This window comes from Pelophylax lessonae (genome assembly GCF_965119305.1).
Source record: "Pelophylax lessonae genome assembly, chromosome: 12".
Classification (NCBI taxonomy): Eukaryota; Metazoa; Chordata; class Amphibia; order Anura; family Ranidae; genus Pelophylax; species Pelophylax lessonae.
The window spans coordinates 217,812,199-217,827,371 of record NC_138779.1 but is presented as its reverse complement, the minus strand read 5'-3'; the positions used below and the strand labels follow the sequence as shown (position 1 = coordinate 217,827,371).

Here is a 15,173-nt window from a genome sequence, read left to right as displayed (position 1 = left end):
ATATACGCATATATGTGGCCTCACAGAAAAAAAGCCCTCGTATATGTGAAAGGTCAAAGATGTAACATGCAAGAATTTTGGTGCGCTTTTAGACAAAAAAAAAAAAACGCACAATCCAATAGAAATCTATAGTAAAGTGCGGGTAACCTGCACAAAAACCGTGGGTACACTGCGCTGCACCTGAGCTGCAAGGAAGCTGCACCGGAGCAGTGTGACTTCAAGACCCTCTCATGTACATTTACGTTACCGGTTTGAAGTGGTTTACCTTGTCCAGATTTACCTTGTCCAGATTTGCTTCGCCTCCCTTCCAGTCAAGCATAGAGACACGCTGCCCAGACTCTAGAGAAGGACCTGCCTGGAGGACACTGATCATGTAAGGGGAGAGTGGGGAAAGGCTCGGTGTAAGGCAGCCAAGGAGAGAGCAGGCTGCCACTGTGGTCTCCTCGTGCTGTGTGCGGGGGGTCTGGGGAACTGATGGCAGTGCAATACAGGGGTTTGGAGTGCCAGGACTGAGGTTTGACAGCCTGCTATGCTGGGACTTTCAGTGCCTCCTGTGGGGGACTGAGGTATGGCAGCCTGCTATGCTGGGGCTTACAGTGCCCCCTGTGGTAGGCTGAGGTATGGCAGCCTGCTATGCTGGGACTTACAGTGCCCCCTGTGGGGGACTGAGGTATAGCAGTCTGCTATGCTGGAACTTACAGTGCCCCCTGTGGGAGACTGAGGTATGGCAGCCTGCTATGCTGGGACTTTCAGTGCCCTCTGTGGGGGACTGAGGTATAGCAGCCTGCTATGCTGGGACTTACAGTGCCCCCTGTGGGGGACTGAGGTATAGCAGTCTGCTATGCTGGAACTTACAGTGCCCCCTGTGGGAGACTGAGGTATGGCAGCCTGCTATGCTGGGACTTACAGTGCCCCCTGTGATGGACTGAACTATGGCGAGCCTGCTATGCTGGGACTTACAGTGCCCCCTGTGGGGGACTGAGGTATGGCAGCCTGCTTTTCTGTGACTTTCAGTACCCTCTGTGGGGGACTGAGCTATAGCAGCCTGCTATGCTGGGACTTACACAGTGCCCCCTGTGGGGGACTGAGGTATAGCAGTCTGCTATGCTGGGACTTCCCTAAAAAATTGCATTTGAAAAACTGCTATAAAAATGCTGTGTGACAAAAAAAAAATTGCTGCCATTTAATTCTCCTGTGTCTATGCTATAGAAAAATAAATAAATAAATAAAAATAATAATATATATATAATGTGTGGGGTTCTAAGTAATTTTCTAGCAAAAAATACTGATTTTAACTAAACAAAAAGTATCAGCAGAAGGCCTGGTCTTCAAGTGGTATACTTTAAATCTGACATATTCATTGGAATTTCTCTTTGGGATTTTTTACCATTATGTGTAAGCATTATGACTGGTTTTATGGGAAACAATCTGAAGCTTACCATTTATGCAAATAGCCGGGGAGCCATAGCTGTTCAGCTTCATAAAGCCAAAGGAAAGTAGCAGGAATGGTGATGCATTCTCTGTGAGTTGGGTGGTGAAACCTTTGCCTAAACTTTGAACTGTCCATGAATAATCTGTACCAGGAATGTTGAACCAATTCAGGCCTTGAGCAGCGCCTTTATTGACAGTTACTCTAGAGACGTCTGCAGTCTTGGCCACTAAGGTGCCGTAGTTATCAAACTCGTCTTGACCATAGATGTAATAGGAAGAGCAATAAGCAGTGATTGGCGGGATATTCATTAGGAGGGGATCATACTGTACTAGGAACTTATCTTGCCAGCCAGTGCAATAATAAACGACTTGAATCCCAGCGCTAGAAGTAAGGTAGATGGGTTTTTTAACTGGCACTTCTAACTGAATTACTTGCCCCGCGTTTAAGTTTTGGCTTTTTTTGGCTTCATCTACTTGGTATTCAATCTTTGTGTTGTCAGTGGAAGCCACCACGAAGACAATATCACTCTTGGTCTGGAGAAATATTGGTGGTATAATGAAACTGGAACCCCAGCAAGTCACCGGCCTGAGCTGCTCGTAGACATGGTTGCACTTTGAGTTCTTCCATGTGCATGTGTGTCCACTCAAAACTGCCACAGGTTTCTGAGACACGATTCTGGTTCCAGACAGGTCATCACTACTAAGAAGCTGGAGGGCGCTATAAGGTTCTAGAACGACAGTGAGCTTGCTGCCAGCTGGGTAGCGCTTCTCTTGATAGGTGACACCTCCTTTGAGGTAGACATCAACACTGGTGGATTCCTGGTGGCTGATCACAGAAAGTTCCTTAAATCCATCACTCGGCCCATCCAGTGGTGTCACAGCATAGTAGTCGGTGCCAAGACCTTCCACAGGGTACACAATGCTGGTGTCAGCACTCAGGGCTTTGTAATTCAGAGCCAGGACCGAGATGTCTTTGTCAGCCTTGATGCCGATAACATTGCATGACAAACTGACTCCAGGCAACTCTGCATTTGCTGGGATTTGGACTTTGGCTGTGGTTCGTTCGTTTATCGTCAGGACTTGTTTGAAGCTGGATTTGTTCATCCATATGGTGACAGTGGTGGGGGAGGAATAGGCGGTGACAAACAATTGGAAGTTGGCTTTGCTGTAGGAGAGCTGATAATTCTGCATAAAGGCAGTGACAAATTCCTTGCCCAGTGGAGCAGCCAAGCTAGATCCTGAAAAACAGAACACAGAGAATCGGAGTTATATGCAAGTGTTGGATGTTTGAACCTTAGTTTTCGATTGGGTTATTTTTGAGTTATCAATGTAGGGACCTAAAATGGTATTGAAAGGATAGTGACAGGGCTGGCCCAAGTCATTATCCAAGAATAAAATGCTTGCCCCCCCCCTAAGAAAAATAAATAAATCACACCCACCAAAAGGCCCCCCACATCCATTATTTTATAAATATAACAGTTAGAAAATGTTGTATATACTGTTATCTTCTTCCATAACTCACCACCGGACTCAGGGGAGGACTGGCCCAGGGTGCAGGGGGGCAATTTCCCCCTGGGCCACTCTGATGCCCCATAAAAGTCAGCTTCTGCCACAGACATGCCTAAAGGATTCCTGGTAAAGAGAAGTAAAAAGTCCCCACCGCTGACCTACTGAGTGTGGGATGAAGACAAGGACAGAGCGCAGACCTCCCTCCCCAGCATGGATGGTGTAAACTTTGTCTGAGCAGGGGCCAGTTCCATGCCCCACTGGAGCCTCTCCTCCCCTGGCCAGTCCCGTCTGAGCTGTCCCACCTCCCCCCAACCTCCCCCTGCTGGCCAGGTCGGGAACCCTGATTCAGCCGGTAAGTAGAGAGTATCTGGAGCAGGGCTTCGGTCTGGAATGGGGGTCAGGAGGAGGAGGAAGAGGGAAAGTTGGAGGGGGGGCCGAGTCGCTGCACCATGGGCCTCTGCTTTGTATTTGCCCCCTGGGCTGAAAGTTGCCAGTCTGCCCCTGACCGGACTGGTCCACCAAACACCCGCTGTCTGTCCTCCTGTCGCTCCTGTGTCTGCCATGTCCGCCGCTCTAGAAGATCCAGCCTGTCCTGCCTGAGATGGAGTGCGATGATGTCTGACGTCATTGCGCACACCACGATCACGTAAAAGACGTTCCCCGGAGGAGACGCTCCTCATACTCATCAGTTTGCACTACGGGCGGCAGTATGAGATGGGGAAATGCTGCCTGTAACGTGCCGCAAACTGATGACACCCCAAACTGCTAAAAACAAATCTAGAGAGTCAATTTGCTGCCCCTCTCCAAGTGCTGCCTGGGTCCAATGGACCCAGCGGGACCCATGGTAGGGCCGGCCCTGGATAGTGATGTGGGCTCAGATTCTTCAGATAGCAAAAAAAAAATATTTGAAGGCTCCATTTAATGGTTTTAGCTGTTGCCAGGAAGTTATAGAAGACCGCGGAATTTATATCCTTAGAGACTTATCTAGGAAGGTGCGAATAAGATTCTTAGCTGAAAAAACCTATACACACTAGCAGTGCTCCACTAAAAAATTCATACACTATAAATGTATAAGACCATTCAATATAAGTACATATGTAAAATTAATTACAAAACACAATATAATAAAATATAATATGACTGTGAGATAAATCCCTTGTATAAAATTATTGCACAGGTGCTGATAAAGTTCATAATAGTTCATGCATTTCCGGTCACAAAAAGAATGCACCACGGTGTTAAAACTTGGAATGGACTGTACCACCATCACCACATCACAGACGTGTCCCCTTGGTAGTGAACACTCACTGGACATAAGACTATAAACAGCCTTATCAGGAACTCAGTCGCTCCTATTCAGCAGTGGAGATAATCGTTATGGCTCTTAGTGACATCCACCGGAATCCCAGAGACATATATACTCAGAACTGGACCTCAGCAACTCAAAAGATCAACAGTGGCATATAACCATGTGGAGCAGAAAAAAAGGGGGGGCTAATAGTGTAATTGCGCAAAGAAACACTTTATTAATAACATCCCATTCCCCACAACAATTGCACTCACATGTAAGTAACTTAATATCAGCATGAAACAGAATGTGGTTGGTTAGTTCTGATGCCCATCGATGACTCACCACTACACATAAAGGACAGCGGGTATCCGGACAGGAACAACCGACGTGATAGGCAGATGATTGCGTGCTCACGCCCTTACATGTTTCGTCACACAGGACTTCTACGGAGGGCGCCAGAGTCATCGATAGGCATCAGAACCAGTGCCCCTAACCAGTGCCCACCAGTGCCATCTACCAGTGCCCATCAGTACTGCTAACCAGTGCCTACCAGTGCCACCTACCAGTGCCCACCTGTTCCACCTATCAGTGCCCACCAGTGCACCCTACCAGTCCATGTTTCGTCACACAGGACTTCTACGGAGGGCGCCAGAGTCATCGATGGGCATCAGAACTAACGAACCACATTCTGTTTCATGCTGATATTAAGTTACTTACATGTAAGTGCAATTGTTGTGGGGAATGGGATGTTATTAATAAAGTGTTTCTTTGCGGAATTACACTATTAGTCCCCCCTTTTTTTTCTGTTCCACATGGTTATATGCCACTGCTGATCTTTTGAGTTGCTGAGGTCCAGTTCTGAGTATATATGTCTCTGGGATTCCGGTGGATGTCACTAAGAGCCATAACGATTATCTCCACTGCTGAATAGGAGCGACTGAGTTCATGATAAGGCTGTTTATAGTTTTATGTCCGGTGAGTGTTCACTACCAAGGGGACACGTCTGTGATGTGGTGATGGTGGTACAGTCCATTCCAAGTTTTAACACCGTGGTGCATTCTTTTTGTGACCGGAAATGCATGAACTATTATGAACTTTATCAGCACCTGTGCAATAATTTTATACAAGGGATTTATCTCACAGCCATATTATATTTTATTATATTGTGTTATGTAATTAATTTTACATATGTACTTATATTGAATGGTCTTATACATTTATAGTGTATGAATTTTTTAGTGGAGCGCTGCTAGTGTGTATAGGTTTTTTCATCTAAGAATCTTATTCGCACCTTCCTAGATATTGATTTTATTTATAGCAGCTGCTATTTAGTTTATTCAATTTTGTAGTAGCGCTGGGTGAGTGGGTAATTCATTACTTACTCCTTTTTTAGTAATCCTTAGAGACTTGCTGAGAATTTGAGATTTACACTAAAGAGTATCAACTTATGCTTTTACCTTACAGCAGTAAGGTGAGCGGCCTGAGAGCGCTGAGGTGATGCCGTAGTTGATTTCTGACATCACCAGGGGAGGGCTGGACCAGAGGGCAAGGGGTTAAGCATTGCTTACCTCCAGACTTTGAGGACACACCAGGGGAGTACACCTGTGTACTCCCCTGGTCCCCCCCCCCCACTGTGCTCCCTCCCCTCTCCTGCCGGCTGCTGCGGGGGATGTGTCACAATAGAGAGCCAGGATGGGGTCAGTAAATATGTAATTTACCAGCTCCTTCCTTTTCTGAACGGACAGAGTCATAGTCAGTGACATTGTAAAAAAATAAAATAAAATGATAAAAAATACAATTAAATGCAATCCACCACTGTGGGGAGGCCCCAAGATGGCAGGAAGGGGGCCCACTGCAGAACATGTGAAAGGGTCCCACTGTGGGAACGTAATAAAGGGCCCCGCATCAAGATTAAGTCCAGGGGGCACTTCATGGTTTCTTGCACCGGGGCACTGAAGGTTCTAGTTACGCCTCTGGGGCACACTATTATCGCCTTGGTAATTTTACTCTATTTGCCTTGACTATACTTTCTATTCATTTGGGATCGCATTACTACTTGTAACCCCCCATTCCCTTCCCACTTTTTTTCTACCCTCTTCTCTCTATCTACTCCTATTATACCTATTAGATTGATCTCTTAATAACTGTTCTTGCAAAATAAACCAATAGTCACCAGCTTACTTTTTTCCTTCTGATGGAATTTTCGAATGCTTTCAATGTAATACTTAACTGGGTTATTCTTTGCTCTACTCATTACATTTTTACATTGTTATGTACTCATCCTGTTCATAAATCGATACGTTTAGCTATAGTGCACCACCATCCTTGTATGTACTTAATGTGTCAATCTTTGTTATATTAAAAAATAATAAACATGGAAAATTTGTATATTCAAACTAGAGACCCCACTCATTATACACAATTTCAAACTTTGATTAGGGAGGTAATGGGAATACGTACAGTTATCACACAGAAAAAACTCCTTTCTCAATCCCAACGTATTTTCGTACAAGGAGAGTATAATGGTAAAATGCTTGCGCAAATTTCTAGGGAACAGACAACTGGGTATAGTATAGCACACATTCAAGATCAATCAGGCATTCTTCATTCTAATCAAGAAACCATCAATCACAATTTTACTAAGTATTATCAGGCCCTATATAATACTAGGGTTAACTATTCAGGAGATGAATTAGATCACTATTTGCAGGTAGTGGACTTCCCGGTCTTAACCGATAAATATAGGGCCAAATTAGATGCCCCTATTACTCTTTTGGAGATCCAGGAAGTGGTGGCTTCCTTACAACCGGACAAAACACCAGGACCGGATGGAATTCCTGTCGAATTCTATAAGGCCCATATGGACCTTCTGGGCCCGCATCTATTAGCCACTCTTGTAGGATCTCTAAACGAGGGGGAACTCCCTAAAACAATGAGCGAAGCAGTTATTGTCGTCATCCCTAAATTAGGGAAGGATCCATCATTATGTTCATCATATAGACCTATTTCTTTATTAAATGTAGATGGGAAGATCCTTTCAAAGATTTTGGCTACTCGACTTAATAGTGTTATTACAGATTTGATTCATCCGGATCAAACTGGATTCATACCTGAACGGGGCACGGATATCAATATCCGGAGATTGTTTACACATATGGCCTTGGCGTCGGGGGAGGGAGCAGGTGTGGTCGCCTCCCTCGACGCCGAGAAAGCATTTGATTCTGTTGAGTGGCCATTTCTTTGGAAGATCTTAGCCAGTTTCGGGTTTGGCCCTAACTTTGTGTCATGGATTAAGCTTCTTTATGGGAACCCCACGGCTAGGGTCCGCACTAACTCATCGCTGTCGGGTAAATTCCCTCTATTGAGGGGTACCCGGCAGGGATGTCCGTTATCTCCGGCTTTGTTTGCCCTGGCTCTGGAGCCGCTCGCGATTATGTTGCGGGCGGACCCACAAGTCCGAGGCATTAAAGTGGGGGTCATTGAAGAGAAGTTGTCCTTGTATGCAGACGATACCCTGATTTATTTGGCTGATGCTTCCACTTCATTACATAGGGCCCTACAATTATTCGACATTTTTGGTCGTTTTTCAGGTATACGTATTAATTGGTCTAAGTCTGTCCTCTTTCCACTCCATCCATCGGTACCTTTAATTGATACTCAGACACCGTTGAAATGGGTACAGGACATGGTGTATCTGGGTATCAAAGTGGGTCCAACATTGGATGTGTACCAGCAAAATAACATCGACCCTTTAGTTTCACAATTAAATAAAAGGTGTGCGTCATGGCGCATGCTTCCCCTATCCCCGGTTGGTAGAATCAATTTATTAAAAATGAGTTATCTTCCAAAATTTTTGTATTTTTTTCGTAATTCCCCTATCGATATGACTAAAAACTTTTTTTCGAGATTAGACAGTTTGGTAACAACCTTTGTATGGGCCGGGCGTATTCCACGAGTCGCAAAGCGTACGTTATATCTCCCACTTGCAAAAGGGGGTTTAGCGCTTCCTAACTTTAAGCTGTACTTTTGGGCGGCTGTACTGGTGACGGTCCGGTGGTGGTTTTCCCAACCCAAAACTAACTCCGCAGTTACACTAGAAGCAGCATTGCTGGGTTCCTATGCGGCCCTTAGTAATCTGGTTTTCCGGGGTGAACGGGCACATCCTCAAATAACCAGTCTGATGAAGACGGTGCTGCGGATATGGACTCGGGCGCGGGTGATATATAATGCACCTCTACATATATCCCCCCACACTCCGTTGTGGGGTAATCCTAATCTATTACATTTGTACCAACTTCCTGAACCCCAGGTATGGGCTGCCAGAGGGATTGTCACCATGAAACATGTTATTAAAGATGGAAGACTTCTAGGGTTTGACGCACTCCAGTATACCTACTCATTGCCTCCCACTATGGTTTTTCGTTACCACCAGCTTAGTCATGCTATGCGGGCTCAGTTTCAAGGCCCTGTTATCTTGGAATCAGACTCTTTGGAGAAAAGGTTAACGTTCAAGGTAATAGGGAAAACTCTCTCTGCTATATACTCTATACTTTCAACAGATCATGGTCGGTCTCTTGAGAAAATCTATAATAAATGGAAGGACGATATCCCTGACCTGACGGTTGAAGATTGGGAGGACTCGGTTAATAATTATATCCCCTCAATGATAGCGGCTAGGGATAGATTTATACAACTTAAATTCTTACACAGAGCATACTATACGCCGCAACGTCTTGCTAGGATATATCCTATGAAAGATCCCTCGTGTGCCAGATGTGGGCATGGAATTGGTACCTTTATACATGTAGTTTGGTCATGTCCGGAGCTGGCAACCTTTTGGAAGGCCGTGACAGATACTATTGGGGAAATTTTTGACATTACGATTCCCTTGGACCCAAAGGTAACTCTACTGAGTAACCTTACAGAAGTGGGAGGGGATAGATATGATAAAATGTGCATTATGTATACCTTGTTTTACGCTAGGAGAGAAATCCTTTTGCGATGGAAGCTACCCGAACCTCCCACCCGATTTTTTTTTTTTTTTTGTTGTTGTTGTTGTTGTTCTGTTTTGTTTTGTTCTTGTGCAGAGTAATGTAATGTAGTTGTAATTACTTGTTCTGTTTATATGTTTAATAAAAGAAAAATCTATTTGTAAAAAAAAAAAATAATAAACAAATTTGACGAGAAAGAAGAGTAAAAAGAAAGAATGTTGCTTTATTCGGTACATAGCTGGAAAAAAACACTGCTCAACTAAATTAAGCCCCGGTTCACACTACTGCGTGTGCGGGGTTCGCATGTCATGTCGGAGCGCACTGCTCCGACATGACATGCGATCAGCTGTGCGGTGCGAGTTTAGCCATACAGTTTGTATGGCTAAATTCGCATCGCACCCGCAGCAAACACGCACAGGAGGCATTTTTGCTGCCGCATCAGGATCGGATCGCACAGCGGTTCACACTTGTGCGATCCGATCCTGTGCGAACTGCACGATCGCACTGCGATATGCGATCAAACTGGGGGTGTCGTTAAGATTACATTGACACCCCCAGCGGATCGCATATGGCAGTGTGAACTGCCGGGGGTGCGTGTGCGATGTGGGAACAGGCTGCGAATTCGCAGCCTTCCCGCATCGCATCAGTGTGAACCGAGCCTAAAGGAACACTTTTTAATCAGAGTACAGCATCAAGTCAATTAAACTCCTGGAATATTTATCTGGTCAGGTAAGTAGCAGAGGTGGTTTGGTAATCAGTTTCAGCTACTTTGGTGCTAATAAAATTAACAACAGGGGCACTAGATGGGCAACAATGGGACAACCTCCAAAACAGGAATGGTTTTAAATGTGGAGGCCACTGACATTTGTTTCCCTATTCATCTTCTCTGGCTGTTTTCACTAGTTTTGCATTTGGCAAGGGTCGGTGTCACTACTGGTAGTATGAGGAGATACCTGGACCCTATAGAGGTTGCACAGGCAGTCCAACTCCTCCAGGATGGCACATCAATACGTCCCATTGCCAGAAGGTTTGCTGTGTCTCCCAGCACAGTCTCCAGACCGGTTGGGTGGTGGTCAGTGATGGTCTGGGGAGGCAAATCCATGGAGGGACGCACAGATCTCTACAGGCTAGACAATGGCACTCTGACTGCCATTAGATTTCAGGATGAAATCCTTGGACCCATTGTCAGACCCTACACTGGTGCAGTGGGTCCTGGGTTCCTCCTGGTGCACGACAATGCCTGGCCTCATGTGGTGAGAGTATGCAGCCAGTTTCTGGAGGATGAAAAAATGTATTCCATTGAATGGCCCCCACGCTCGCCTGACCTAAATCCAATAGAACACCTCTGGGACATTATGTTTTGGTCCATCTGACACCACCAGGTGGCACCTCAGTCTGTTCAGGAGCTCAGTGATGCCCTGGTCCAGATCTGGGAGGAAATACCCCAGGACACCATCCGTCCTCTCAAAAGGAGCATTCCCCAACATTGTCAGGCATGAATACAAGCACGAGGACCATTTTGAGTTGCTGAAATGAAATTTCAGCAAAATGGACTCACCTGCTGCATTATTTTTTCGCTTTGATTTTTGGGGTGTCTTTGAATTCAGTCTTCTGTAGGGTGATAATTTTCATTTCCATCAAACAATGTGGCATCCTTTCCTTCCTAACACATTACTCAGTCCATACCAGTATAGATCCTAACACATAACCCAGTCCATACCAGTATAGATCCTAACACATAACCCAGTCCATACCAGTATAGATCCTAACACATTACCCAGTCTATACCAGTATAGATCCTAACATATTACCCAGTCCATACCAGTATAGATCCTAACACATTACCCAGTCCATATCATTATACAGTAGATCCTAACACATTATCCAGTCCATACCAGTATAGATCCTAACACATTACCCAGTCCATACCAGTAGCGATCCTAACACATTACCCAGTCCACACCAGTCTAAAACATTACCCAGTTCATACCAGTATAGATCTTAACACATTATCCGGTCCATACCAGAATAGATCCTAACACATAACCCAGTCCATACCAGTATAGATCATAACACATTACCCAGTCCATACCAGTATAGATCCTAACACATTACCCAGTGCATAACAGTATAGATCCTAACACATTACCCAGTGCATAACAGTATAGATCCTAACACATTACCCAGTTCATACCAGTATAGATCCAAACACATTACCCAGTCCATACCAGTATAGATCCTAACACATTACCTAGTCCATACCAGTACAGATCCTAACACATTACCCAGTCCATACCAGTATAGATCCTAACACATTACCCAGTCCATACCAGTAGATATCCTAACACATTACCCAGTCCATACCAGTATAGATCCTAACACATTACCCAGTCCATACCAGTAGATATCCTAACACATTACCCAGTCCATACCAGTATAGATACTAACACATTACCCAGTCCATACCAGTATAGATACTAACACATTACCCAGTCCATACCAGTATAGATCCTAACACATTACCCAGTCCATACCAGTATAGATCCTAACACATTACCCAGTCCATACCAGTATAGATCCTAACATATTACCCAGTCCATACCAGTATAGATCCTAACACATTACCCAGTCCATACCAGTAGATATCCTAACACATTACCCAGTCCATACCAGTACAGATCCTAACACATTACCCAGTCCATACCAGTATAGATCCTAACACATTACCCAGTTCATACCAGTATAGATCCTAACACATTACCCAGTCCATACCAGTATAGATACTAACACATTACCCAGTCCATACCAGTATAGATCCTAACACATTACCCAGTCCATACCAGTATAGATCCTAACACATTACCCAGTCCATACCAGTATAGATACTAACACATTACCCAGTCCATACCAGTATAGATATACAGCATGAGATTTTTCCCCATTGAGATCTGATGTGTTTTCCTTTAATTTTTTTGAGCCGTGTACATTGGAGAAGAATGGTTCTCCTTATCTCATGGCTCCTTCCCATGTTGCACATTGTACACCTCCAGTGTAACTTGTTCTTTGTTTTCTGTAGAATGTTGTAGAATGTTATAGAATGTTGTAGAATGCTGTGTAACTTGTCCGCTGTATTTTTAATAAAGAATTCTATAGAAATATAAGTTTTCTTTACTGCTATTGGTGTTTAACAGAGAAGACAAACACCCAAGGCCAAGCCCTTGAGGGTTGTAGTTGGAGGAAAGGTTAATTGCACAAAAAAGTTACATGCCATACAATACAACTTGTATAACTTGCAATCTGAGCAAAGTGATTCCTTTTTGATAGACAACTCGTGCGTACACAGACTTATAATACATGGGGGGAGGGGGGTGACCACTGAAAATGCAATTTTATAGAGAATAAAGAATGAATGGTGGGCATGTCATGCAATCAGAAAGCCAGATAAGATGAATTGTCCGTCCAATCAGTCTAATGTAAGAGAACCTGACACAGAAATACACTTCTCCAATTTTTAACAGGGCATCGCAGTCCAAGAAGTAGATGGTTACCCTGCCTGATGCCTGAACAAAGATGGCTCCTTCTCATTTTTCTTTTTATGTTTCTTGCTAATGATTGTATGACACGTCGGAGGCTAAGGGGTGGTACAGGCATATAAGGCAAGAACCTACCAGTTATAAATAGAAGTGAAATGTTGGTGATATTTACATTATAGGAGGAGCCTGATGGGCTGTGTCACCCACAGGCTACTTATATGTCTTGGATCTGCTAACAGTGGAATCCTCCTACCATAAATATTGGGTCTGTTATGGGAACAAAATTTTGCCTCTCCTCCCATACCTTTGTATGTCAATGCCCTCCAGCAGGTTTTTAGACCCAGGACCTCAGAGCTGGGATATAGGGAGGGGATCCCTCATAATGGGCACAGCAGGTGTACAGACCTGGGAACTCATCGCTGGGGTGATGTGAACCCCTTATAATGGGCACAGCAGGTTTAGAGACTGGGGAACTGATCACTGGGGTGATGTGAACTCCTTATAATGGGCACAGCAGGTGTACAGACCTGGGAACTCAGCACAGGGATGGTGGGAACCCCTCATAATGGGCACAGCAGGTGTACAGACCTGGGAACTCAACACAGAGATGGTGGGAACCCCTCATAATGGGCACAGTAGGTGTACAGACCTGGGAACTCATCACTGGGGTGACGAGAACCCCTCATAATGGGCACAGCAGATGTACAAACCTGGGAACTCATCACTGGGGTGACGAGAACCCCTCATAATGGGCACAGCAGGTGTACAGACCTGGGAACCCATCACTGGGGTGACGAGAACCCCTCATAATGGGCACAGCAGGTGTACAGACCTGGGAACTCATCGCTGGGGTGATGTGAACCCCTTATAATGGGCACAGCAGGTTTACAGACTGGGGAACTGATCACTGGGGTGATGTGAACTCCTTATAATGGGCACAGCAGGTGTACAGACCTGGGAACTCAACACAGAGATGGTGGGAACCCCTCATAATGGGCACAGTAGGTGTACAGACCTGGGAACTCATCACTGGGGTGACAAGAACCCCTCATAATGGGCACAGCAGATGTACAGACCTGGGAACTCATCACTGGGGTGACGAGAACCCCTCATAATGGGCTCAGCAGGTGTACAGACCTAGGAAATCATCACTGGGGTGACGAGAACCCCTCATAATGGGCACAGCAGGTGTACAGACCTGGGAACCCATCACTGGGGTGACGAGAACCCCTCATAATGGGCACAGCAGGTGTACAGACCTGGGAACTGATCACTGGGGTGACGAGAACCCCTCATAATGGGCTCAGCAGGTTTACAGACCTGGGAACTCAACACAGGGATGGTGGGAACCCCTCTTAATGGGTACAGCAGGTGTACATATATTAACTCCACCCATTACATCACCACAGGAAGGCTTTGTCTAAAAGGGAACCTAACACCCACCTACATAATTCCCTATTACACACTATTTTGGGACAGAGCCACCTAGTGGCAGACTAGCTAACTGCATCTGCTTACAGACCGACCCAGAAGCTCAGCATAGTGAAGATGGGAGCCCCAATGTATCTCTCAGCACTCCAAAGGCACATAGGAACTTCTGCCCTATGAAGGGCCTTGGCTGTGGTGACTACATCTGCATAGGAGCGGGGTGTTTGTCTCCCATGCCCCGACTGCACTAGGCTCCTCCCAACCAGGCACATAATATATATATATATATATGTGAGGGATTAGCTCGGTGGTAGGCGTGGATGACCCCTTGGGGGGTGCGTTTTCCCAGAGAGGTAGCCGACAAGTGCTTGCAAACAAACAGTGTGGTTTATTAAATGGTGTTTTCTTCACCAGGCTGTATGCAGCAAAACATCCAAAATAAAATAAAACAGAAAATAAATCCTTGCCTCTGTGGGCGGCTACCTTCTCACAACTGGAACCTGCCTAAGTGTCTGTCTCCAACCTACCGTCGGGCAGACTTCCTTGTCCTACAGCGGACACTCAATAGTCCTTTTATAATAGCTTCACAGGGCAACACAGTCCTTTTGTTTCTTTCACATCAACAGTTCGTCTTCTCACCTTTGAGACGTATTCACCCTTGGTTACCGTCCCGGGCACACATCACTCCGGGGGGTCTTCTCCCAGGCCCACACATCCTGTCGGGAGGCACACGCTGACTGTCCTCCTGCTCCCAGCCCACATGGCTTCAGGACACAGCTTCTGGAGGCAGCAGTCCTTCTCCCATGCCCACACGGCGTCGGGAGGTACACGTATGTCTGTCCTCCTCTTCCCAGCTCACACAGCGACAGGAGGCAGCACTCAATAGATTTTCTCTGGACAAATTATAGAGGCCTTGATCTCCTCATTCTGAACAGCTGAATGGTTTTCAACTTCCTGCTGGCTCTCTCTGCAGCCAACACCCTATAGTAT

At 45.5% G+C, this 15,173-nt stretch overlaps 1 protein-coding gene across 1 annotated transcript in view; it reads right to left on the bottom strand.

The window, feature by feature from the left end:
* The window catches only part of LOC309569035 (IgGFc-binding protein-like), a gene marked incomplete at both ends in the record, with an annotated part of 98,475 nt that overhangs the window by 71,038 nt on the left and 12,264 nt on the right, over positions 1–15,173 (bottom strand). The window contains one exon of the mRNA XM_082274796.1: positions 1,440–2,669. Coding sequence (XP_082130922.1) covers positions 1,440–2,669 — 1,230 coding nt within the window. The remainder of the gene's footprint in view (positions 1–1,439; positions 2,670–15,173) is intronic.